This window comes from Urocampus carinirostris, chromosome 7 (assembly GCF_059441175.1).
Source record: "Urocampus carinirostris isolate Australia breed hairy pipefish chromosome 7, RoL_Ucar_1.0, whole genome shotgun sequence".
Taxonomy (NCBI): domain Eukaryota; kingdom Metazoa; phylum Chordata; class Actinopteri; order Syngnathiformes; family Syngnathidae; genus Urocampus; species Urocampus carinirostris.
Window position 1 is genome coordinate 842,545 of NC_142355.1, and position 27,658 is coordinate 870,202.

Below are 27,658 nucleotides of genomic sequence, written 5' to 3' on the forward strand. Positions count from 1 at the left end.
ATCCACATTAATTAAAAAAACACCTCACTTCTTATGTCACTTCCTTACGTCATCACACAGCGCCTCACTTTCTGCGTTTACACCAAGTTTAACCTTTATTCAAGAAGCTAAACCTTTGAAAAAGTAAATTCATTAAAAAAAAATCAATCTTGGGCCGCTTCTTCGTTATAGGTTTAATGTCCGAGTGAAACACTTGTAAAATGTTTCCACTGAAACCCAGTGACGTCACAGACTGAGTGATAGCACTATCGCCGTCATGGAGGACGTCAGAGGTGAGCCTCGATTTATTTCGCCTCTACTCAACATTTTAACAACGAAACGCTTTTTTAAAAATTTGTTAAATCTCATTTTAATACTTCCAGTGGAAATTGTGAGTTGTTTTACAGTACCCAACTTGTGCTGAGTGGTTAGCATTTCTGCTAGCTAACCTTACCTTTGCATTCAATGAAGTACCCGGATATTTTTTGTTTGTTTTATAAAAGCTACTAGGTCAAAGAACGCGAATATTTTTTTTCAGTGAATTGTGAAGAAAAGACGTGGTTATATGTGCTTAGTGGAACATTTACCCCCCCCCCCCCCCCAAACTCAATTCTATACAATTCTTCGCATGGCGTAGGTGAACGTCAACGATAATCGTAAATCGGAACGAGAGAAGTCATTATTTATAAGTTTTATGTTCAGGGGTCTTAAACTTAATTGAGTTGGGGGTCTTGGAAGTTAGAATCCGGGTGAGGTTGGGCCAAATGAGACTTTCCACAAATCATCCATTATCTGCACCGCTTTATCCTTAGTAGGGTCGCGGTGGTGCCGGAGCCCATCCCATCTATCTTCGGGCAGTGGGCAGGGGACACCCTGAACTGGTTGCCAGGGCACACGGAGAAGGACAACTCACTCGCTCATTCACACCTAGGGATCATTTGGACTGGCCAATTCACCTGATATGCATGTTTTTGGAATGTGGGAGGAAACCCACGCAAGCACGGGGAGAACATGCAAACTCCGCACAGGAGGTTCGATCTCATGACCTCAGAACTGTGCCGCCGTGCTCCCCTTCCACAAATCAGTGCTGATAAAAGCATTCCGCTCTTCTGAAAGGGACAGTGTTTTGGATTTGTCCACCAGATGTCGCTGTACTTTGTAGTGGAACCATAAAAAGAGTCCAAGGAAGAGTTAAAAGTACAGAGATTGAAAGTGAGCAAAAAGCACCACATTTACAGGTATTTCCATTTTTATTGAGCCTTTCTTAAAGAAAGACAAAAACAAGGGTAACTATCTTTTAAAGGAATGAAAAATCGGTAAGAAATAAGAAAAAAGGCAAAACAGGGGAAATGAGAATGAGCGGAAAATGAAAAAGTAAAAGAAAAAGCAATTTAAAAGAAAAAAGACAAAAACAAGACCATAATGCACTTCTCTTTTTTCTCTTTTTACTTTTTGTCTCATTTCTTCTTTCATTTTTCTCTTTTACTTTTGATCCCTTTTTTCATTTTAAATGTATTTTTCTATTTTTTTTTTCTTTTCCTATTTTTCTTCTTTTTAAAATAAATAAGGTGTTTTTTGGTGACTTTGAGTCTCCGTATTTTGCTCCGTCTCTTGTGCTTTTAGCACTAGTTTCCAATGGCACAACAGAATACAACGACATCTCGTGGGAAAATAATACACACCCTTCCTTTAACTTTCATATTAAGGCAGGGGCCTCAAAATAGCATCCCCCGGCCCCAGATCCTGGCCATAATTTAGACCCCCGTTTTAGGCGAAACCTCAGAAATATTAGCCTGAGAGCCGATCAATCATTTATTTGATTTTTCGCTCGAGGTGGTGGTTGTTAAATGGGTCTGCCCATCCCGAAATATTTCCCATTTTTATTATCAAAAGCATCCAGTTGAGCAATGCTACGATATCAAGGGGGCTAACATGGAAAAACATCTGAAAGAGAAAAGCTCATAAATGGCCAAGAAATCCTACATTTCAGTATTGTACAGTAGACCCCCGGGACATGAATCCATTCTGAACACCCAGTACACAACATTAAAACATTACAATTCCAAAATAGTATCATTTGTGGGCCTGGAGAGGGATGGGCGCCACCAGGCTGTACTTGCCCAAGATACACCACCGGAAGAGGAGCCTCTACGACCTGTGTGGTTAGGGGATACAGCCACCCTAACCCCACCATATTATAAGTACTACTAATCTTACTGTTATTTTGAGCTAGGGTAGCCCTCCGTGTGTCTTGCTCACGCAAGCTTCGTTTCCATGGTTATTGTCTTTTCCCTTTAGCATCCCTGCATCGGGACCTACAGCTAAAATAATCCGAGCTTGTCACACAAGATTCCACGTTGAGAAAACAAAAGAAGGACAAAGATACTAAACGCCTTGAAGAAGAATTCCTGCTCCTTCCCTGTAGTATTGACTTTAGCATTAGCGCTGGCAAAACAAAGCAGGTTTCGCGTTGAGAGTAATCCCTCGCTATAATGCGGTCTACTTTTCACGGTCGAGTTTTGCATTCTGATTGGCTAAACAGTCTACCCGCTTCTATTATCTCACAGTACAGTAGGGACTTTTAAAACAAGCAAATAGTTATGCTTTTATACAGTACTTTTATTTGTGAAGCAAATGCTTGAGCCAGTTAAAAATGTTAGTTATTTGGTTTCAGTGTATAATAAAGTATTTAGTTGTATAGTAGTAGTAGTAACGTTTTCTACTTAACGGCTTCTTCCTATCACAGGTTCTCTTTCGAACGTCAACCCCGCCATAAACGATGGTTTACCGTTGTACGGAGTTATGCTTTAACGTCAATATATTCAGCTTTAGAAAGAATTGTATTCTTTATTTGAAGCAGTTTCCAGATTCGCCGCGAGGGATTCACCATAAAGTTGAATTCAATGGGTCTCGTCATCAGAAGACAAAACTCACTACAGTACACATGTTTAACTTTGAATTATTTCAGTCACAGTTTATGAATTTAGATAAAAATTGTCAAAATAAAAGGAATAATGAACAAAACGGAATGCACACGCTGTTTTGATATCACACACACACACACGAGTGTTTGTATATATATATATATATATATATATATATATATATATATATATGGGATTGAAATTAAACATGGGGAAAAAATTAATTTGTTTAAGATTGCACTGTAAAAAAAACAGAAGAATGATGTGCTTTATTTAAGTATTATTTTCTTTTTATGTACTAATTATCTGCTTATGAGGTAGTACAGTGAAATATTTGGCATAATTACATTTTCGGCGGACGGTGTGCCTTGCATTTTTTTTTTATAAATAAGGGTGTACCTTGCTTCAAAAAGGCTTGAGAAACACTGGTCTAGTGGCGTAAAGACTCACGAGTAAGTTACTCACTGGAATTCAATATTACTTAAAAGGAACGAGATCTCTATTTTGATAGGATTCATTTAGGATATACATTCGCAGAAATGAAACCACTCACGAATCAAAACGGCATGAATTTGAAATTGAAACCGTCGCCTCTTAAATGACTGCGAATACTGAATTTCCTGTCTCGCGTCACAGCGTGGGGACCGATGAGGTCTATTGGACTTGCGGAGTGGGACCATGTGCTGATGAAGCGAAATTTTAAGGCGATGGGATTAGTGGTCAGACCCGTCGTCCCTCGGGCAGGCGGGTAGAAAGACATGAAACCTGGACATTGTCCCGTTTTGGTTAAAGGACAGGCCTGTCATGGTCTGCTTGGGTGTGAACTAGCCATCCATCTACCCTGGTCATATCCCTCAAGAGGGGTGACCGACAGCAAGATAAACACATACAACAACAAAGAAAATAAAAAAGGGAAAAAGTAGCAAAAAACACACACAAATATTTTGGGGGACCATGGCCAACCCAAATGCCCAAACACCCAAACAAGTTAGGCACCTATGGCCATGTCACTCGGGTCAGGGTGACACAACACACTCTTCTGTTCAACAGCATGGCCCGACAGCTTTCGCTGGTTTACCCCTGCCGCATCATACGGGTGCCCTGTCCATCCCTTAGAACGCGCCCAAACATCCCACTATCCTTTTACAACACCTCTCCACTCGTTCTTATCACCAACAACTGTGAACTGGTTTCTAGAATTAGCGCGGGAGGTAAGAAACTTACCTTAAGGTTGTTTTGAAGCCACTTTGAAGGCGGAGTAAGCTTGTACATATAAATGGCCTAAACACGACACATTTCTCCCCTGTGGAGCATCATTTCATTGAGAATAATACTTAGCCATGAGTGTTTTAGTTATAATCACAAACTTCATGTTATCAGACTTGTAATCGCTGAAGACTTGCGATCTCTGCGATGGGACCGTTTAGTCCGGGAACTGTCCATCAGGGGGTGCAGTCATTCTACCTATCCCAAAGGCCCGAGTTTATTGGCTATGGTGGATCTTATAACGGAGAGGGAATGTGAATTGTCAGTTTGTTCTTTTTGAAGCAAGAGTTGTTAATCCAGGTAATAAGTTTGCGTCCATTCTTTCTGGTTATGAACAAAAATGCACAACCGAAAGGGTGAAAGGAAAAATAAACGGTAGTTTCTTGTATGATATGATTTACCCTGGAGTGCCGTGTCTAATCTTGTGGCATACAATGTTTCACAACGTTGATATCAATGACAATAAAGAAAATTCAAATGCCATTGCTATCGAGCAGTATCGGTCGCGGTAAATTTATAATGATCCTAAAGCTTTGTCTACAGTGCTAGTTACAATGACAGTTTATTCTATTCTATTCTATTCTATTGTGCCTAGTGTTTCCACTGACGTGTGCAGTGCAGAATTACGCGTGGGGAAAAGTGGGCCTGGACAGCGAAGTGGCCAAATTAGTGCTCGGCGGAGACCCATCGGCCACCATCGATGAAGCCAAACCTTACGCCGAGGTACCAGAAACAGGGTTCGTACAGGTGCTTGAAATCCTTGAAAATGCTTGCATTTCAGCATTTTTAAGGGTTGAAAAGTGCTTGAATTTGGGGGGGACGTGCTTGTAAATGCTTGAAATTGTTGCCATGTTTCAAGTTTGGTAAATAGTTAGGCCGACACTGCTTCGCTTTGCCATTGCATTTCTTCTTCGCTTATGGTTAACGGCAGCTGGCATCGTCCCCTACAGGTCGCACCCAAGAGGACCGATGCATGCGACATTATGTAATGAGTATTAGTGCAAGGATTACATATCAATTATAGACATTTATTATGCTAAATTGTAATGAAAAGAACTTCCTGTATCTATAAATGTAACACATGTTATCTTTTTGGGAAAAGATTTTTCTCAAAAAACAATATATTTGCCATTCGCTGAAGATCTAAAAATCAGTTGTCTTGATGATTGCACATACAAGATTAAAAATCGTTAATGCAAATCGCAGATATTTAATGACTTTTTCAAACAGGGTCAGATAGGTTTGGATTTTTTTGTGCCTTAGTAAAGGGAATCCACATTTGATAGGTGCACTTTGTATTGGGATGCCTGAAAAGTTTACAAAAAGTGAAATTGTAAGAGTAAGTCATCCGTTAGCATAAGCAAGAAATAGGGCCTTGGCTGAGGTATGCTATGTTATGCTGGACTGGGTTAAGAGTGTACTGTGATGTTAATATGTATATTTTGTTACCATATAACACAAAGTGAGTTGTTTTGGAAGGTACAGTTCTCTGACCTGTGAGACTCTCCCATCTAGTGGTGATATACTGGTACTTCTCTTACCCCCTTTCTGACATACAAAACTCAATACCCTGAAAAATAATAATACACTTCCTCTAACAGTCAAATACGGATTACACAACATAAAAATCCCAAAATATAATGTTTTAACGAGTCAGCAACCCTTGTTGCGCCACACACTCCCCCTCAAACCTAAATGTCTCCAGACATTTAGTTAAAAAGGCAACTTAACGACACACAGCGACTTCTCCCTCTGAAATAGAGCAGCTTCAGCGACAGACTGCTGTCACAGTCTTGTTCCACGGACAAACAGGAGATAATTTCTCCCTCATGCCATGAGGCTCTTTAACACCACCAGGGGGAGTAAAAGCCCACATTAAACCCCACCCCTACATTTTCATATTACCCTATTTCTGTTAGAGTGTATTTTTTGTAACACTATTTAAATGCTCTTTATTAACACGCTATATTGGGTATTTTTGTATTCTATTTTATTTTATCATTATTGTATTTTTCAACACGAGGATACGGCTGGAAGTGTGAATTTCCCTACCCGGATGAATAAAGTATATCTATCTATCTATCCCTTGGGTTGTCTCCGTGATATTAAAATTGCTTTGATGATCTGAAACCTTTGTGAGTGATAAATATGCAAAGAAATAGGGAAGGGAGCAAATATTTTTTCACAGCACTGTAAAAGAGGTCTCAGAAAAAACACCTTGGGAGAGCACAAAACCCATTATTTTGTTCTTTTAGCTGTGGATGGGCACCCACCCCAAGGGCGACGCCCAGATCAAGGACAACCGCATGGCACAAACCACATTGGGTCAATGGATCGCCCGCTTCCCAGCATGCCTGGGCTCCAAGGTCGAGGAAACCTTTCAAGGTCGGCTGCCCTTCCTCTTCAAAGTCCTGTCCGTCAACACCGCCTTGTCCATTCAGGCTCATCCCAACAGAGTAAGTACCCCATTTTCTGGATTATAAGGCGCTTCGACCGGATAGTAAAGCGCTCTTTAAAAAAGTATTTTTGAAATATAAAGCACTGACTATAAAGCGCATACAATTGTACCGACTGTGATGGCTAAATTCGCATTAAAAAACATCAGAAAATAATGGAAATGTATAACATGATATACTTGCCCGAGACACACTACATCGATAGACAAACAACAACTCAATCTTCGCATACCAGCGGCGCCCCGACGTCGGCCCTTCTGCGTCTGGCCTTCTCCGTCAGCACTCACAGGAATTCTGTTATCAGAACTACGTCTGATGCATTCCACACAGCCTAACCTTCTAATGTACCTTGAATAAAAACACAGTCAGTGAATATCTCTACTGCATCAAACCGAATACATGTACTTTGTAGTCAATCGTATAAAATCCTTTAGTAGGAAGACACGTAGTTTGGGTGGTAGGGACACATTTTCCACTGCTAGGTGAAACGCCTGCTATAATGATTCCACACCGTTTCAAAAGTGGAATCAAGACAGCAAGGAGCCGATGTGGGGAGCAATCGACCTGGTCATGAAAAACATCCGTAGTAGAAGTTCAAGCAGTCACAAAACCCACTGATCACGTTTGACCTCGAGCAACTGAAAGACCCACAGGTGGTCGAGAGCTTTCAGGCCTTCGTCGGCGAGAAGTTCCTCCTTTGCTCGCCTTGGACAATGATGTAGGAACCCTGACCACCGAGTTCTCAGAGACGATGACTGAAGCTTCAAAATGAATTGCAAAAAAACAACAGAAGACAATAAAGCTGTGGGTTATGTTATAAATTAAATATTATAATGTACCGTTTACCAAATTGTTCGAATGAGTTATGTGACTCCATTCACCAAACACAACCTACATTCACTTAACAATGCACGCTCGTTTCTTGATGGAAAAGATGGACAAGAGACCGGCATTTCCACACAGGGGCAGATTTCATTTCTAAAACAATTCAACTAAGTGAACGCCATCGAATATGACCGAATTAGTGTCGCTCGAGTCTCTGTCAAGCCTCCCCTCTTGATCTCCCGCCTTCTCTTCTCGGTCCACGTTTTTCCGCAAGCTGGTGTACAGGGTCCTCCCATGGGCGTGCCAGGGAAGCCCCCACGTGGGCTCCACGGCTCCACCACCTCGCCTCAATGTCTGGAGAAACTCAAAACAACACCGAGCGTTTCTACGTCATCAGGGCCTTGTTCTCCAAACATCGCCTGCCGTCCTCCGTCAGAGTCCTGTTATCAAAAGAACTAGACAAAACATTCCGCATTCGGATCAGCGGGACCCGTCATTGAACTTAAGCCTACTCGGTGAAAGTCTTTATTGCACTCAATAAATGTAACTTGTATTTTATCGTATAAAATCCTTTATAGTAAAATGTATAAAATCCTTCGGTTACAAACAAAATTCTCCAACATTGCGACACGAAAACTAAAGAAGAAAAGAAACGGCTTCGGAGGAACTGCCAAGTATAAAACAAGAAAATTGGAAAAAGCTTGAGAGAAGCAAAGGAGAAATAGATCCAAGACCAATGCCTTGAGTTAAAAGAGTGCCTCAACAAGAACAATTCAAAGGAAGCCTTACTCAAACAAAACAGGCAGAAGTCAGCAGCACCCAGAACCAGGCACGGAATAAGCTAACTGAAGAAAAAGACCATGAAACTTTATAACCACCCGACACAGGGAGACCCCGAGGTCCTTAAGAATTTCAGCCTAGGGGATAGTGACCACGTCCCTATCCTCAGAGAAGAAGTAGAAGCAGGAATTAACTCGCAGAAGAACGCAAAGTCTCCAGGAATCGACAACATCCCGTCAAAACTCGTATAAAAGGTTAAGGAACCCTGTTTACGATGTTAACTGGGTTTGGAGCGGAAGCCGGGATTTTCGTTCCTAACCCCCCCAACCCCCCCCCCCCCCGACGATTGTGTGTTCTCTTGGCTAGGAGTTAGCGTCCCGTCTTCACGCCCAATTTCCCGAGCACTACCCCGACGACAACCACAAGCCGGAGATGGCCATCGCCCTCACGCCTTTTCAAGGCCTCTGTGGATTTAGGCCCGTGGAGGAGATCCTGGCCTTCCTCCAAGGTAACTCACACTGATAGTTAAAGGTACAGCGACCCCTGGTGGTGTAAAAATACGACATTTATTGTAACTGACTAAAAAACATGTACAACCTCAGGGGGTCTCCAACCTTTTCAAGTGTCAAGCTACTTTTTGTCGGTTATTAGCGCAAAGGGCATCCTCTTTGATATGCATTTCTTGAAATGGCTCGGTAAATAGCTAAAAGAGTAGCTTGATAGTTAGCTAGGAAGATAAACAGGTTTAAAAAAAAAACAAAGGAATTAGATAGCTAGTGTTAGGAATTAAATATTGAAAATGTACAGTTTACCAAATTGTTCGAATTAATTATCTGATTCCATTAACCAAACACCACCTAACAATGCTCGCTCGCTTCTTGATGGGAAAATATGGACAAGAGACCGGCATTTCCACACGGGGGCAGATTTCATTTCTTAAATAATAAACTAAGTGAACTCCATCGAATTAGTGTCGCTCGAGTCTCCGTCAAGCCTTCTCTTCATCTTTTTTTTCTCTCCCTCGGCCCACGTTTTTCCCCGTAGGCTGGCGTGCCGGCTCCTCCCGTGGGCGTGCCAGGAAAGCCCCCTCGCCTCGATGTCTGAAATGGTCAAAACATCCCCGAGCGTTTATAAAAACAACGCCTGACGTCCTTCGTCAGAGTTCTGTTATCAAAATTGCCCAGCCAAAACATTCCGCATTCGGAACGGCGTGACCTGAAGCTCACTCAGTGAAAATCTTCATTGCACTCGATAAATGTAACTTGTATTTAATCGTATAAATTTTTTTATAGTAAAATGTATAAAATCCTTCACTAGCTAAAAGAGTAAAAAAAAACAACTGAATAGCCAGATAGAAAGTTAAAGAAAGCTATATAGCTACCTAGAAAAGAGGCCAAAATTTAGCTTGATAACTGGCAAAAAAGGTCAAATGTTAGCTAGATAGCCTGCAAAAAACTTAAAAAGCTGTGATTCTGGCATCTGGCACTTTTTTCTGCCGTTTCATCTCTAGCCACTCGTGCTACGCACTTGTCTGCAGGCTATGGCTTACCTTTATTGTAATTGTCAATGTCACTTGCTTCCCACAGCTGAACGTCACCGAGTTTTGCGATTCAGGCATCTTACACTTTTTTTCAGCCGTTTCTTCTCTAGCCACTCATGTTGCAGAGTCTTTTACTGTCTTTTTCTGAAGCTTCCCCGGCTTGCCAGTCAAGTTGGCCACTACCGCTAGCTCTTACCAACTTCAGCTATTGGCTTTCTTCAGCCGCTCAGGGTGTATCCAGCTGGGCATTAAGAGCAGCTTTTATGTCCCATAACTAGTTGAAATTTTGAAATAATGGGGGCAGGCTCTGTCATTCTCAAGTGCGTTCAGTTCAGCTTCATCTCCGTTCTAAGCGACCATGTCGTCTAACAGTGAATTATTACACACCGTCACTTTAAACCACTCCTCTAGCCGTACCCGAGTTCCGGGCCCTGGTGGGCAGCGAAGCGGCCGAGGAGCTGCGAAGCGGCGCGGGGGACGCCGTCCGCACCAGGCCAGCGCTGAAGAAGTGCTTCACCAGGATGATGAATTGCGAAAAGAAAGTCTTTGTGGACCAACTCAACATGCTGGTCAAGAGAGTCACCCAAGAAGGTCAGTGGCTCAAAAGTTGAGTTCTTTTCCATGCTTGCCTTTTTTTTTATATCGATTTTGTTCGTATACTATTTCTTAGGGTTAAGCCAGGGGTGTCAAAGTCACACGGAGAGAGGGACAAAAAAAATGCAATTTTCTATATTTTCTTTTCATTTTTTTCTTTTTCCTTTTGTATTTTAAAATGTTCTTTTCCTTTTTTTTTCTTGAATTCCAATTTTAGTTTTATTTCGTTTTCTTCTTTTGTCTTTTTTGTTTTCTTTTTTTATTTATTTTCTTATTTCTCTTCATTCAAAAGTAATAAGGTGCATTTTGTCACTTTGGGTCTCGTAATTTGCGTTCTTCCGTCGTGATTTTAGCACTCGTTTTTGGTGGAATGACATAAAAAAGCGACGTCTGCTGGGCAAATAATACGCGCAGTCCCTTTAACTTTTGTATGAAGGGGGGGTGTTAAAAATGTTATTCTGGGGGCCGCGAGATTGAGACCCCTGTTTTAGACTTAATCACCTAATAACGGAATCGCAATCAATGAATCAATGAATAAAGTATCTATCTATCTATCTATCTATCATTAATAAAAGGAACAATTGGCCGAGATTGCCGGGTATGAAATAACCTCTTGTAGACACTCGCAGAGGAACCGGTATCCTGTCATAGCGGCAATCACAAAAAATCACTTTAAAGAAAATATTAGAGCACATTTTTATTAACTCAACTACCGGTACAATATATTAAGGTATGGAAATAGCGTACCTGTAAACCTAAACGTCCCATATTTCATACATTTTTGTGATCATTTCACACTGTGTACGTTGTATAACAATTTTTTTACAGGATCGTCTCAGTCACTCTTAGCAGACGACGTAATCGTTGTAGTTTGCTGATATTGTCACCATATTCCACATACAGGGTTCGTACGGGTGCTGGAAATCCTTGTAAATAATTAAGTAAAATAGTAAGAGCGAGGGAGGAAAAGCCTCAGCTGTATTCGAGACTTAAATGTCGACCTGTTAAATAAATAATTAAGCCGATACCCATATCCGCCAATTTCCCAAATATCGGCCGCCCGCTAATCCTCAACCTCTAGAACTCGTCACCCAGGAGCAACGATCATCACGTCTAAAGAAATGTCATTTTTGTAGGCGCGGCAGGCAAGGACACAAGGAGTAGCCACGGCGATCTTTTACTGCGCCTCCATTCGCAATATCCCGGCGATATCGGCTGCTTCTCCATCTACTTCCTCAACCACGTTCACTTGGAGCCCAACCAGGCCATGTTCCTCGGGGCCAACGAACCTCACGCCTACCTCTACGGAGGTACGTCCTCGCAAATTCCATTCCGATGACTGATACTATTTTCGAAGAATCGGCAACGTGTGAGACACAAGCGTGTCACATTTTATATTTGTAATGGGGAAAAAGAGAAACCAAAAGTAGGTGTTGCTAAATAAAATATTGGCCCCCAGTTCTCTCAGCTCACCAGAAATTCCCCGATGACTTCTGAATGTTCCAATGTCGACCTAAATGACTAACAATGACCAACAGAGTGCACCCGTTTTTCATGAAGTCTCAGTTTAAATGCACGCTGGAGAACTGACAGCATTATAAAGACCAAAGAACACACAAGGCAGGTCCGAGACAAAGTTGTGGAACAGTTCAAAGCAGGAAGGGGATAGACAAAGATTACGCCACATTTACACCCGTTCCCGAAGCACTGAGCGAGCATTATTATCAAAATAGAGTGTGCACAAAACCACTGAGACCTGGCCATGCCTCTAAATCTTTGGTACAAACAAGGAAAAAAACTAATCAGAGACTCAACCAAGATACCCCACTGGATGACCTGCAGGCGTACAAAGCTAAGGTGGGAGAATCTGTGGAGAAGTCAGCTTTTAATCGTACTCTGCATAAATTTGCCCTTTGTGTCAAGAAGAATGCCTTTTAAGAAGGAACCCCATAAATAGGTGTTTGGCGTTTGCAAGAAGCCACATGGGACACAAATGACATGTGGAAAGAGGTGCTCTGGGCATTGGATAGATAAATTATCACCCTAGGGAAATTCAGACTTCCATCAGTCTCCTTTGTTGTTTATTAACAAATTAACAGGATGGCCTCGGGTTGCTGTATTGTCGTTTAGCAACAGCGGAGTGGATGACGTCACACGCTAGGCCAAAATTTGGACGTCCCTGCAGCAGATGGAATTCTTTGTGCCCAGGGTTACACCACCTCGTCTTCACGTAGATAGCGAGTCCGCATCCTCTCTGCTTCCCGCAGGCCTTTCTGTCTGTCCGTTCTAACTGCACTAAAGCCGGGTAGCTCCACGTTAGCGTCCGGGATGCTACACGTGAGCCATGTTTCCGTAAAACACAGCAAACTGCACTCCCTGTACGGTTTGATGTTTTTCACCAGCACAGCCAGTTCGTCGCTCTTATTTGGTACCATGATTACGGACGGTACCGAAGACTTCTAACGCCGTTAGCCGTTAGGTTGTGTGTAAGAGCACATTGAACACAGCACATCAGCATCCCTACTGTCAAACGTGGGTGTGGCAGCGTCATGCCCTGGGGTAGTATTCTGGAAAAATGGTTGACGTTCATGGGAAGATGTAGGGCAATTTTGGCAGAATGTCTGTTGGAGTCTTTAGGAGACCTGAGAATGGGGTGCAAGTACACCTTCCAACATGCCATAATGCCCAATCAACAATGGAATGGTTTCAAACTAACACTATAAAGGTGTTAGAATGGCCAGGCCTCAATACTATTGAGCATTTGTGAAAAGATGGCTGCTTTGCACAAACAATCACCATCAAACTTTAATAACTTGAGCTTTTTTGTAGGGAAGAATGGGCAAATATTTACTCGTGGCTGTGATTGCAGCTAACAGAAGTTCTACAAAGTACTAACTTGTGTTAGGGAAATGCAATGCCTACTTCTAATTTTTCCATTTGTTAACACAATATCAAGTGTTGAATAGGTTAGGTTTCTGTTCACGATTGTGTCTCACAACACGTCGATTGTTGGAATATAATTTGAGTTTTTGAAACCTGAACTACGACAATATATCAAAAAGTTCTTGGGGGGGGGCTTATACTTCCGCAAAGCACCGTCCATATTCTCTGCGCTTCAGATTGTATCGAGTGCATGGCGTGCTCGGACAACACGGTGCGCGCCGGTCTGACTCCCAAGTACATGGACGTCGAGACGCTTTGCCAGATGCTCAACTACGATCCCGGTCCTGCCGCCGCCAAGATATTCCCCCCCGTCGCGGACGCCTCCGACCCCTTGGTTACCGTCTACAACCCCCCAGTGCCAGACTTTGCCGTCATCAGGATACAGGTAAGAGAGCGCCCTCTAGCGCAGTGCTTCTCAACCGGTCTGACTCGGGGAACCACTTGGCGACTCGCCCCGATTAAAAGCCGCAACCTAAAGCAAGAAAAATTTCCACTTCTCATATTTATCGAACAAAAGTATTTTGCAGTCGAAAGCGATGATAGTAGAATATATTGAGCTTTTTTCCAAAAACAAAAATAACCAAAACAACTTGAACTTCCATATATCTATCTATCTACCTTGGTCTTATCCCTCAAGAGGGGTGACCGACAGCAAGACAAACACATATAATAACAGAGAAAATAATAAGGAAAAAATAGCAAAAAAACACACACAAAAGTTTTGGGACCATGGCCAACCCAAATGCCCAAACACTTAAACACCTAAGTTGGTCATGCTTTTGTCCCTCCAGATGAAACGGGACACGAGAAAGTGGCCATGTCACTCATAACTAGGTCTCACAAACCCTAGTTATAGGGTCACTAAATGTGAGAGGATGTGGAAGTAAAGCAACTGAGTGGAAGAAAGAGGAGATCGGAAGGATGATGAACTTCCATATATAATCAGATAAAACGGATTGAAAAGGGAAAGTGTGACAGCTATACTGGACTGTCTCAGAAAATTGGAATATTGTGATAAAGTTCTTTATTTTCTGTAATGCAATTAAAAAAACAAAAATGTCATACATTCTGGATTCATTACACATCAACTGAACTATTTCAAGCCTTTTATTATTTGAATATTGCTGAATTTGGCTTACAGCTTAAGAAAACTCAAAAATCCTATCTCAAAATATTAGAATATCATGAAAAAGTATACAAGTAGGCTATTCAACTAATCACCTGAATCATCTAATTAACTCGAAACACCTTGCGAGGGTTTCCTGAGCCTTAAAAACACTCAACTTGGTTCATTAAACTAAATCACAAGTATGGGGAAGACTGCTGATCTGACTGCTGTCCAGAGGACCATCATTGATACCCTCCATCAGGAGGGTAAGACACAAAAAGAAATTTCTCAAAGAGCAGGCTGTTCACAGAGTGCAGTTTCAAAGCATATCCACAAAAAGTCTGTCGGAAGGGAAAAAGGTGGCCGGAAACGCTGCACAACCAAGAGAGATGACCGCAGCCTTAACAAAATTGTGAAGAAGAGCCGCTTCCAGAATTTGAGGGAGCTTCAAAGACAGTGGGCTGAAGCTGGAGTCCAGGTATCAAAAGCCACAGTTCAAAGACGTGTCCGGGAAATGGGCTACAATAGCCGTATTCCCATGGTCAAGCCACTTCTGAACTCGAGACAACGGAAGAAGCGTCTGACTTGGGCTATGGAGAAGAAGCACTGGACAGTTGCAGAGTGGTCCAAAGTCCTCTTTTCAGACGAAAGCAAGTTTTGCATTTCATTTGGAAGTCAAGGCGCCAGAGTCTAGAGAAAGGCTGGAGAGGAGCAAAATCCAAGTTGCTTGAAATCCAGTGTGAAGTTCCCACAGTCAGCAATGGTTTGGGGAGCCATGTCAGCTGCCAGTGTTGGTCCACTGTGTTTCATCAAGTCCAGAGTAAATGCAACTGTGTACCAAGAGATTTTAGAGCACTACATGCTTCCATCTGCTGAAAAGCTCTATGGAGATGAGGATTTCATTTTCCAGCATGATCTGGCACCTGCCCACAGTGCCAAAACCACCAGTAACTGGTGCACTGACCATGGCATCACTGTCCTTGATTGGCCTGCTGATTCCCCTGACCTGAACCCCATCGAGAATTGGTGGGGTATAGTTAAGAAGAAGATGAAAGACACCAGACCTACAAATGCAAATGAGCTGAAGGCCGCTATCGAAGCATCCTGGGCATCGATAACACCTCAGCGATGCCACAGGCTGATTGCCTCCATGCCACGCCGGATTGATGCAGTAATCCGTGCAAAAGGATTCCCGACCAAGTACTGAGTGCATCAATGGACATTTTCAAATGTTTGATTTAGTTTTGCTGTTATAAAATTATTTTTTTTACTTGGTCTGAGGAAGTATTCTAATATTTTGAGATAGGATTTTTGAGTTTTTTTCAGCTGTAAGCCAAAATCAGCAATATTCAAATAATAAAAGGCTTGAAATAGTTCAGTTGATGTGTAATGAATCCAGAATGTATGACATTTTTGTTTTTTTAATTGCATTACAGAAAATAAAGAACTTTATCACAATATTCTAATTTTCTGAGACAGTCCAGTATATGATTCTGTTCGTGCGTCGTGTGGCTCGATGATCAAATATGACTATTGCACATTTTTCTGTTAGTCAAGTCATGTTTTTTTGTGACACCCTTAATCACAAAGAGTCTCAAACAGCTGCACAGACCACAGACTATTATGACACTATCCCCTGATCTAAAACCTACATAAGGGCAAGGAAAAACTCAAAAACATCAACATGAGGAAAATGAAAAAACCTGGAGAAGTCAAGTCATGTTTATTTGTTTGGCCCTTAATCACAAAGAGTCTCAAAGGGCTGCACAGATCAAAGACTATTGCAAACTATTAATCATCAGTAAACCAAGGCGTGCGTCTTTTAGGTTGTGGTTTAAGCCGTAGGGGCGCTACAGAATCCGGGACACTAGCCAGGGTAGCATTAAACTAATTCATGAGTGAGTCAATAGAGCCTTTATATAAAGGAAACGACGCAACTACTCCCGAAAGAAAATCCGAGAGCTCGGAAACTATGCCAGTGCTTATATTGCGTTTGCTAAATCCTTCCGTTTTTTCAATACAACATTTAGCCAGCACCTCAAATGTAACGAAATGCTTGAATTTGGCTATGTCAAAGGTGTACAACCCCTGCACTGAAAACGGGTGCAACCCACTAGTTGAGACACTTATCTCCATTTTAGAATTGTCTTTGATTTAAAAGGTGCCAGGCTCCATCAAGCAATACACGCTAACGGCAGTGGACAGCGCTAGCATCTTGCTAGTAACGGAAGGCGACGCCTCCGCCACTTGGGCCGCCGCCCCCTCGGAAACGCCACTGAGGCGCGGGAGCGTTTTCTTCGTTTCGGCCAACGAGAGCGTGACGCTGCGCGTGGCTTCTCCCGTGGGGATCACCCTCTTTCGGGCCTGCTGCCTCCTCTAGGGGGCGCCGTTATCAACACATAAGCAGCGGAGTCCATACCACAGTCTGTGGGAGCCTGCTTTCCTTTTTGATGGCTGTAAAAACCTGAGTCATGTCGTCCCCGATTGGAAAAATGGAAAGATCGGTTGGCAATGCTACTTTAATAGAGTAAAATATGAGAAGATCTAATCTGTCCAAGTACAATTGTCTGAAAATAATGCCTGACTTATTATGTAGTCATCCCAATTTTTCTATTCTCATCGTTTCAATTCCATTCACCTAGTCTGGTTTTAGTCCTTACGCGTTCGATTTTGTTTTTTCACCTCAATGTTACTGCTGCCATATTTTCCGTCAACTCTTCTGCACTTTAGTTCCATTTTTCCTAATTTTGCCTGCTGTGTGTAGCATGAGCGCTGCAAAAAATGTTCTATAAAAACCTTGTGATCTCACTTTTTTGTATCTGTCCTATTTACTTGTTCTCCCGGTAGGACAGACACATTATGAACAGATCTTTTACTGTTATATTTCATTTTAGCACACCATTTATTTGCCTACTGCGCAGTTGTCCTTGCTCTTAAACATGCTGTGCCTTTAATGGGCGATTAAATGTCCTTGCTCTTCTTTTAGACATGTGCATTTGTTCATTCCTGCACACTCACCGAAAATTGTCAATTGACTTGTTCTCACTGTAGGAAAGAGACATTTTAAACAATCTTTTCTGTTATATTTTTAGCACACCATTTATTTGCCTACTGTGCAAACTTCTTTGCTCTTAAACATGCTGCACCTTTAATGGACAATTAAATGTCCTTGCACTGTGGCACTCGTGTCAAGACGTTTGCGAAACTGAACAGATGCACATGTCTAAAAAAGCATCCCAGACTAACTCTTGTACATATTTGAATCTTAGAAATATGAGATGAAGAACTACCGTACTAAGTATTTTTTCAACTAAAGAAAGTTTACTACAGCACTTTGGATTCGTTAGTGTTGAGCGCGCCCTTGTGGACAATCTATGTAAGAAGCCTTTTGTGACATCATTTAGTAACATTTACAAAATTTTACAACCCCAAAAAACTTGATGTATAGCTAAACGTTTGCTTCAAATGATATACATTCTACTTTAATATTTGCCATTGAACTGCTCAAGTTTTTAGGATTGAAAATTAGGGAGACGGGTGTTGGTGGACCAATAATCAGAAAGAAGGGGTGTCTTAGGGGACAAATGGCGAGTCTCTTTGACAAAGTCTGTAGCCGGAAAAAGGAAAGGGGTGTGATCATAACAGGGTGGGACACCCTACATTTGTTTAACGTCCCTTACTTTAGTTGCTGTCGCTTGTGTTGCCGCACGGTCCCTTTAAGAAAGGACGGCTCGCGAGGGAGGCAGAATTGTCGTGCTTCCAAGACAGTCGGTGCGAGTTGCGACCAACAGTAGCTCTTGTGCGAAGGGTTTATTAAATTGGCCACGAGACTTCATCAGCGACCCAGTGCATCTACGAAGGGAGGGGCATTATAGTATTTTCGTTTTAGTAAATATAAATGTTCTGCATTTCCATAGCGCTTTTCAAGTCAATGAAGAGCTCCCAAAGTGCTTTACAATGTGCTTCACGCTTACCCATTCACACACACACTCACACACCAATAGGGAGTCGGCCTCCAAACATTTTGAGGATAATCAAGATGCTAAATGATTATTGGTCTGCATTTCTATAGCGCTTTTCAAGTCAATGGAGCTCCCAAAGCGCTTTACAATGTGCTTCACACTTACCCATTCACACACACACTCACACACCAATAGGGAGTCGGCCTCCAAACATTTTGAGGATAATCAAGATGCTAAATGATTATTGGTCTGCATTTTTATAGCGCTTTTCAAGTCAATGAAGAGCTCCCAAAGCGCTTTAAAATGTGCTTCACACTCACCCATTCACACACACACTCACACACCAATAGGGAGTCAGCCATGCAAGGCGCCAACCTGCTTATTGTGGGCATAAGGCATTAAAGGTTGGTGTTGTACTTTTTCTGAAGTGTGTAATATTTCAAAATACCTTACCGTTTAAAGCAAATGTTGAGCAAACGATGAATCATCCCTCATGTATTTAAGAACATATTTTTTAAGATTGGACTCCCCAAAAATAATATATTCAAATCAAGCAAAATGTTCCTATTCTTATTAAGATAAAATACCCCAAAAACTGTAAAAGGTTAAGATGTGGTGGAAAAAAATATTCTACTTGCTGAGAAGTTTTGCTGATTAATTACTCGTTATTTTTCTAGTAAACAACATTAAAATGTAGTAAATGTTAAAAGAAATGTATAGAAATATACTGAAATCCAGAATTACTGCAGAATTTATGAAAGGAATAATTACTTGCTATTTTTCTAGTCAACAACATTAAAATGTTGTAAATATTTAAAGAAATGTATAGAAATATACTGAAATCCAGAATTCAAACACTGCTTTTGTTTCAAGAATTTAGTTCCAATTGGGTCATTGAGTGACGGAGGGTTTAGCCAACCACAACGCTCACGTTTCGTAGTTCAAGAGCGCCGGCCAATCAGAAGCCGGTTTCAACGGCACTAACCAATAAAGTACAAGCAAAGACTGTGATAGGCTGCACAGCGGCTTGTTGCATTTAAAGAAATACATCCATGAAATTCGACAGAGGAAAGTCAGAAGAGCGCAAAGAAATGCCCATCACCAGCGGGTGCTTCGTGGATTGTTATCATGTCTGGGAATCCAATGAGGAGGCGCCGTAGGAAAAAGGTAACAGCTAGGCTAACACCCTTTAATCAGGCCACCGGACGTGGCTAGTCTCCAACGCCTGATCCTTTACTTATAATACAGAAGACTTGGAGCTATTACTCAAGGAAATCTGCGACATTCTTGAATCATCACATAAACTTTGCAGAATTTGCAGTTACCAGATGCTAGCCAGATGTACTCCAAGTCAAGTTATGTTTATTTGTGACACCCTTAATCACAAAGAGTCTCAAAGGGCTGCACATATCTCTGATGTAGATGTTGTAATCTGTAGTTTGCACTTTCTTACTCTTAAAAGGAGAAGCCCCTCCAATTTTGCTGTTCTTTTGTATAACGACACTAAAGAGCAGTTATTCAACTGCAATTCTGCTTTTATTTGTAGATCTAGTTATTTTGTTTGTGGTATTCTCTCAGTCGGTCATAACGTCACCTCGAGATAAGTTTGCATGACGCTATGTTGGAGTTGTCAAAAACTAAACATGCACAGAAATGTTCTATTCAAGCTCAGGAGGTAGCGTGCTCGTCTTGGGATCAAGAGATCGCAGGTTCGATTCCCGGCCCCTCCGTGTTACATGTCAGAGTGTCCTTGGGCAAGACACTGAATCCCTAATGCCCCCAATAAGGTAGGCACCTTGCATGGCTGCTATTGGTGTGTTAGTGTGTGTGTGAATGGGTAAGTGTGAAGCACATTGTAAAGCGCTTTGGGAGGTCTTCATTGACTTGAAAAGCGCTATAGAAATGCAGACCATTTAGCATCTTGATTATCCTTAAAACGTTTGGAGGCAGACTCCCTATTGGTGTGTGTGTGTGAATGGGTAAGTGTGAAGCACATTGTAAAGCGCTTTGGGAGGTCTTTATTGACTTGAAAAGCGCTATATAAATGAAGACCATTTACTCTAAAAAGGAGAAGCCCCATCCAATTTCGGCAATAAAGAGCAGTTATTCGACGGCAATTCTGTTTTTATTTGTGGCTCTATAGTTATTTTGTCCGTGGTATACTTTCAGTCGGTAATAGTTTGCATGACGCCGTGTTGGAATTCTCGCACAGAAATGCTCTATTCTTTTGCAATACGGGTCTAAAAGAATGCAACTAGGTCGTTTTCTAAAACTGTCAAGGAAATGCCAGTTTTTCGTTAAGTCGTTCGTTTATTAAGAATTTGAAAAAAAAACGAGCTTCCGTTTCCCGGACAATAATCAAGGTGGAAATTCGGCGGCCGGGCCACTTTCGTGCAGTTCCGAGCGCGGCCACAGGAGGCGCTGTCCCGGCAGCAGACCGCCCTTCCTTTCGGGGTTCTCGGCGGCGACCTTGACGTCGCTCATCTTAAAGGTACAGCGCGCGAGGGCGTCCGGCCGGGGCCCCAGGACCCGGTAGAGCGCTTGCAGGGCCCGGACGTCCTCCAGGGCGTCGTGGGCGGGGTAAGCCACGCCCATCAGCTCCTTCACCAAATAGTCTTGCTTAAAAGAGCGCATGCCGCACCCCTTCAGGACTTCTCGGGCCAGCGGCAGCGTGTCCACCAATCCCGACACGGCGTCCTCAAACTGCGGCCGGAGGCCCGTTCGCTCCAGGGCCCGGGCCAGGGGGCGGCAGTCGAAACGCCGGATGTTGTGGCCGGCCAGCAGGGGGCGCCCCGACGCTCGCAAAAAGTCGATGAAGGAAAGCAGGAGGTGCCGGAGGGGGACGGTCTCCACGGGACGCCGGCGCAGGTAAAGCCGGCCCCCGCGGAGGCGGAGCCCCGTCACTCGGCCCGCCCCCCTTTCGATGCGGCACGGGGGAACCGTGTAGAGGTTGAGGCTCAGCGCTCCGCTCACCGCCGCCAGCTGGACCAAGGCGCACGTCGGACCTGGCCGAAGAGGTCGGAAAAGGAGAGAAAAGTACAAAAAAAACATAAAATATAAAGTCAAATAGAAAATCAAAGGGAGTAAAAGCAAAAAAGAAAAAGGAGAAGATAAAAAGACCGGATATTGTTTTTTGGGGGTAGCTCTAGAAACAAGATGGTCGTTCCGTCAAACACCAATTTCACCACTTGCGAGTATTCTTTTCCCATTTCCTCATCTTATCATTATTTCCGGGATTTGATTTTTCTCTTTATTCAAAACAAACAACGACTTTTCACTCTTTGATGTCGGAAAAGAAGAGAATAGCTGACAATATTTTTCGTTTTCTCAAACTTTCGTGAACGAGAACGAAATCTAGGCGAGTAGGGAGAAAATCAGACTTCGACATCGTACGAGTGTAAACACGTATGGTGTTGTCAGACCGAAAAATGAGTGCTAAAAGGCACAAGGAAGAAAAGCGACAAAGGACTCCAAACTTTATTTTCACTCGCTCTTTTGTCTAGGGACAAAGAAAAACAGGAAAGAAAGAAGTAGAAAAAAAGAAAGAGAAAATATGGAGGAAAAAAAACTAAGGAAAAAAGGTCAAGATAAAAAGGAAACAAAAGGAGAAAGGGGGAAATGTGGAAAAATGAAGAGAAAAAAAACCAGGAAAATGGAATAAAGAGAAAAGGGGGAAATAAAAAAGGGAAAATATGAAATTAATAGAACAAAGTCGGTAAAAGTGCAAGCAAAAATAAAAGGGGGAGGGGAGAAGGAAAAAGCCAAGAAAACAGGAGGGGAAAAGGAATTAAAAGGGGCCAAAAGATAAAAAAAGAAAAATAATTAAGGAAAAGGGAACACAAAAACGGAGTAAAAAGGGGAAATAGAGAAAATATACCAAAAAAAAACAAATAGAAAAAAGGGGGAACAAGTAAAAAAATGTAAGACCAAAAAACACCCAGGAAAAATAAAAAGGGGGAGAATCGAACAAAATGAAAAGGAAAATGGCAAAGAGGAAAAAATAAGATGAAAAAACTACTGGTAATTGAAAAAAAGGGTAATGCACAAACAAAAAGTCAAAGATAGAAAGGGGGAAATTGTGAAAAAAACATGAAAAGTACAAGAGAAAATAATAAGTAAAAATTACGAAGAAAAACAAAAAAAAAATCACTGAGAAAAATATATTGCAGTGAAATTGTTGGAATTTTAAAAAATATTTTAAAAAAAGATAAAGGCTTTGAGCCTTGGCAGCAAAATGGCCGACAATCATGTCAGCCATTTAAATCAAATGAACGCTCATTTCTACATGTCCACGACAGTCTATACTTTTATACTTTTGATTGGAATTTAAATGAATATCGCTTTTACAAATGAAATAGTTTACCAAAGGGGCGCCAAATAAAACACACTGCCCCTTTAATAAAGAATAAACAAAAACGACTCACCTAGTCCAGTTGTTTCCAGATCGAAGAAAACAATATTTGGCTGAGAGTCGTCGTCTGACATTATTATTTCAACTATTTCGAAACTAGAAACGAGATGTCTAATGAACTTCCTTTCATAAAATGACTCGTTAACTCGTTAACGCGCTTGGGCACTTTCAAACACGCTTCGTTCGCTCCATCATTTTTAAATGACCTCAAACGAGGAAGTAGTTTCTTCTTCGTGTTTTTATATTGTTGTCGGACGCTTGAGCGTCTTCAAGCGGCCAATGACAGAAGAGACCCCCAAAATGTGAAAATATGTGTATAATCATTAAAAAGGAAAACAAAAATAACTCATCAAGAATAAATAAAAAAAACCCTGCATGAAAAAAAACATGGATTACTAAATACATAACGTGACAAAGGTTTTGGTGTCGTTTTTTTATTCAATACAGAACTTTTTCGCGTTTTCCTCACGTTTGCAGATACACGAGTGCCCTCAAGCGGCCAATAGCGGAACTGATCCAAGAACGTGAAACAAAGGTCCATAAAAGTCGCGAAAATAATCATAGATACTTTATTCATCCGGGTAGGGAAAATTGACACTTCCAGCAGTATCCTTGTGTTGAAAAATAAAATGATAAAATAAAAGATATAGAATAGAAAAATACCCAATATAACGTGTTGATATAGCGTATTTAAATAGTGCTACACAAAATACATACTGTCATAAAAGAGAGGGGAAACTAAAGAAAGGGGAGTATAATATGGCATGAGGAAGAAATGAGTATAAACGAGGCAGAGTTTTTTTTTTTTTACAGGGCCCTCCCCCTTTGTCTTTTTTAACTTCAAAATGAAAACATTACAACGAAAGGAAACTAAATCAAAAAACTCCAAAAGTGGCTCCTGTTTTTAACGAGGGTCAGTCAGAAAAGGGAAAGAAATGAAATGGAATTTTGGGTTTGTTTGAAATGCAGAATTTGTCTCGACTTGATTGGGAGAGGAAAAGAAGCTCAAAGATTAAAAAGGGCAATTTTGGGGGTGGCTGGGAGTCGTTTTGCTCCTCTACCTGTCCCTCGTCCAAACTTTTGGGCTTTACGACACTCGCCTCGTTTATTTCACTCGGAAAGGACCGATTTCCGGAACGGTATCAAAAGCGCGGTCCGGGGACCTTCAGACGAGGGCCCAGCGGATCTTGTCGGGGCCCGGTTTCCAGGCCCGGTAGAGCTCCTGCAGGACGCGGGCGTCCTCCAGGGCGTCGTGGGCGTTCCCGTGGCTCTTGCCCAGGAAATGCTGCACCATGTACGCCAAGGAATACCCGGAAAGACGGGGGAACATGCTCTTGCTGAGCAGGAAGGTGTCCAGGTAACGGGACACCGTGTCCTTGAAGCGATCCCGAAGACCGTTTCGCCTCAGGAGACGCTCCAGGACCGGCGTGTCGAAGCGCCGGGCGCCGTGGGCGACCAGGTAGAGGGGGCCGTCCAGGGATCCCAGGAAGTCCAGGAAGGAGTCCAGGGCCTGGCGGAGGGAGACGGTGGGGAGGGGACGTCCCCGGCAGAGGAGGACCCCGTTCTCCACCGAGAAGCCGGTCAGGGCGCCCGCCTCCTTGCCGATGGGGCGTTCGGGCACCACGTAAGCGTTGTAAACCCGAGTGTCGCACACGGCCGCGATCTGGATCAGGTCGCAGTAAAGCGTGTCTGTGCGGGAGACAAATCGGGGGTCAGGGGGACAAAATCGACTTTGATTTCAATTGAATGTTTTTAGGATTATGTTTTAGCAAAATCATTTGATGGAAGAGAGATGACACAATATTTGAATTATTTTTGATTGTGATTTCTATTAATTCAATCGTTATATTTGGGTGTGTCGGAATATCTGAATTATTTTTGTTTTTTAGTTTAATAATTGTATTTCTGTGATTATTATTATTAATAAATCATTTCATGATATCTTAATTTTATGATGATTATTTTGGAGTTAAATTGGTTTATTTGGGTTATGGGTCAGGATATTTTAATTGGTCATAATAATTATTATTATTGTTTAGCTAAATCATTTGATAAAAGTGAGATGACACAATATTTCAATTGTTTTTTATTGTAATTTTTTTTAGTTCAATCGTTATATTTGGGTGTTGTGTCGGGATATCTTATTTATTTTTGTTTTTTTAGTCAAATAATTGTATTTCTGTTATGTGACAGGACGTTTTAATTATGATTATTAAATCATTTCATGATATGTTATGTGTCAGGATATCTTAATTTTATGAATATTATTTTTTGAGTTAAAACGGTTTGTTTGGGTTATGGTCAGGATATTTGAATTGTTAATAATGATAATCATTGTTGTTGTTTAGCTAAATCATTTTATTGGGGTGAATTGTCTTCCACTTTTTTTAATCATTCTTTTTATAATTAACATTTTATGTGGGACATCAATTATGAATTAAGATATTTTTATGAAATCATTTTATTTTTGTTATAAATAGATGTCATTTGTTTGACTTTTTTACCTAAAGAGTTATATCTTAAATTTTTAGCCAAATGTTTTTTCTCCCTGAGATTATTTTTTTTAGCTAAACTGTTTTAGTTTATAGACCTTCCAAGAGATTTCTTTTTCAGTAAACATTTTTGCTTTGGAGACATTAAAAAAACTCAATTGTTTTTGCTTTATGATGTTTAATTATTTTTATTTTCGGATTTTTTAAAATACTTTAAACAGTTTGTTTGGTGAACGTTTTCGTGACATTTTATTTTTTTTTAACTCCAAGTTTATATGTTTTGTGATGTGTCATTAGATTTTCATTTCATTTTTTTACAGATTTCTTTTGATATTAAAATAATTTTCTGATGTCTCGAGAGATATATTTCTATTTTATTTTATTATTTTGGCTGATTTTGTCAAACTAAAAGTTCTTGGGACTTTTTTCGCCCATTTTTTTTTTCAACTACATGATTTTACATTTTGTGATGTGTCATTGAATTTTAATTTTAAACTACTAAAAATAATTTGGTCACGTCTCATGATATTTTCATGTTTAGATGTAAATCCAGATGAGAAAATGGAAGAAGAATTGAACAAAATACAAATTATATCTTAAAAAAACAACCACAACCGTGACGTCAGTCTGACTTATTGTACTTGAGCACCCTCTAGCGGTACATATTCATAATACAGTATTTGAAACAAAATACAGACCGTTTATTTTTCTTTTGAAAAGAAAATACAAATGTGCTTTTAATTTTGACCACAATACATCCTCTTTTTTAATTCAATGATCTGGTTTGCTGGAGATATATTTCCATTTAAACTGCACGTTTATTTTTACGTAAAAATATCAGAAACCTATTTAAAATAAAAAATAAAATAAAAATACATTTTGGAGTTGAAAATATTCCTTATAAAACTGATGTCGTGTATTTGATTTAAATTTTGTGGTTGGAAAAATATTTTTTATTAAAAAATGCTTGACGCATTTATAAAAATTCGAGTTAGAAAATAAAAAGACGTGTTCAACCAATTCTTCAATAATCTAAATAGACAAATATATTTGGTTAAAAAAAGACGTAGAGTGTTTCACGCATTTAGAAATAAAGACCATTTAATAAAAAGACGTAGCGCGTTTGAAATCAATATTGTTGTTCGAAATAGCTTTTATTAAAAAAAAAACTTGTTTGACGGAAATAATCAAGCGATGAAGTTCAAATGGATTTAGTGCCTTACCCAGTCCAGTCGTCTCCAAGTCGAAAAAAACAAATGTGTAAGGCATCTGGAAAGAAAAAGAAATTCAAACGTCATTTTTAAAAAGAAAAAGAAAAAAAAACGCAGTGAAAAAAACAACACGTTTTTTTGGACGCTCTTGAACTCACCGTGAAGAAACTTCTTTGCCCGACGAATGGCTCGAATGTGTGAAAACAGGGGCTTTTAAAGCCCCCCGCCGGCCACAAAAGCAACTTTCGTTAGCGAAGAAACAAAAACGTTTTCGGTTTCCTTTTCCTTTTCATTTTCCTCGCCAGCGGGCGACTTTTCTCCCACTTTCCTTTAGTTTCGCTTTCGTCGCCGTGCACGACGGGAAATGGAGTCCCCCGGGCGACGGGAACTGCTGCGTTCGGGGAAACGACGTCAAAGTCAGATTTAGAAACGATAGGTTTCGATTTTCGTTCATCTCCCGGGGGGAAAAATTGCCACGAGGAAAATATAGAACTATCTCTAAACAATTTGGGAACATGAAACTAAAACTAATTTTTAAAAAAACCTAAAACAAACTACATCAAAACAATTGATCCTAAACTGAAGCTAAACATCACCCAAAAGTAGACCCAAATCAATCGAAAACCAAATAAACGCAAAAAAACTAAACCAAAACGAAACCTAATATGAACCAAAACCAAGAGCAGAATAGACAAAAACGAAACCTAAAATAATTGCAAACCTAGACCCAAACTAAATCGAAACCTTCACAAGAACTAAACCAAAACGTGACTACGGCTAAACTAATCAAAGGATAAACTAAACTGTACAATAATAATAATCCCAAAACTAAACCAATACTACAATCAGACTAAAACCGAGCCTAAAACAAACTCAACCAAAAAATAAAACCTAAACTAAGCCTGAACTAAACATAGACTAAAAATAAACCCAAATAAAATCAGAAACTAACCCGAGAACTTAACCAGCCTACTACGAAAATAAAACTGAGCCTAAAACAAAGTCAACTCAACCCCAAAAAAATAAACCTAAACCAAGCCTGAACTAAACTTAGACTAAACTAAACCAAAATGAAATTAGAAACTAACCTGAAAACTTGACCAAACTACTACGAGAATAAAACGGAACCTAACCCTAACTCTAACAAAAAATAAATCCCAAACATGA

General features: G+C 40.9%; 3 protein-coding genes across 3 annotated transcripts; 1 reads left to right on the forward strand and 2 right to left on the reverse strand.

Annotated features, from left to right (window-relative positions):
- The first annotated feature begins 59 nt into the window (after positions 1-59).
- mpi (mannose phosphate isomerase) lies at positions 60-17,223 on the forward strand. Its single transcript, XM_088339483.1, has 8 exons — positions 60-272; positions 4,765-4,892; positions 6,425-6,625; positions 8,597-8,738; positions 10,182-10,361; positions 11,501-11,674; positions 13,484-13,692; positions 16,577-17,223. The coding sequence occupies exons 1-8, from the start codon at positions 257-259 to the stop codon at positions 16,793-16,795; spliced, it is 1,269 nt and encodes a 422-aa protein (XP_088195609.1). The 5' UTR covers positions 60-256; the 3' UTR covers positions 16,796-17,223.
- A 3,444-nt stretch (positions 17,224-20,667) lies between these two features.
- plex9.2 (PML-like exon 9.2) lies at positions 20,668-23,018 on the reverse strand. The gene is made up of 2 exons (XM_088339151.1): positions 22,802-23,018; positions 20,668-21,382 (listed from the first exon to the last, which is right to left on the reverse strand). Exons 1-2 carry the CDS (start codon positions 22,860-22,862, stop codon positions 20,736-20,738), a joined length of 708 nt encoding a protein of 235 aa, XP_088195277.1. The 5' UTR covers positions 22,863-23,018; the 3' UTR covers positions 20,668-20,735.
- Positions 23,019-23,341: 323 nt separating this feature from the next.
- Positions 23,342-26,834, reverse strand: LOC148362062 (three prime repair exonuclease 2-like). The gene is made up of 3 exons (XM_088339152.1): positions 26,650-26,834; positions 26,504-26,549; positions 23,342-24,477 (listed from the first exon to the last, which is right to left on the reverse strand). The coding sequence occupies exons 2-3, from the start codon at positions 26,547-26,549 to the stop codon at positions 23,954-23,956; spliced, it is 570 nt and encodes a 189-aa protein (XP_088195278.1). The 5' UTR covers positions 26,650-26,834; the 3' UTR covers positions 23,342-23,953.
- Positions 26,835-27,658: the final 824 nt, after the last annotated feature.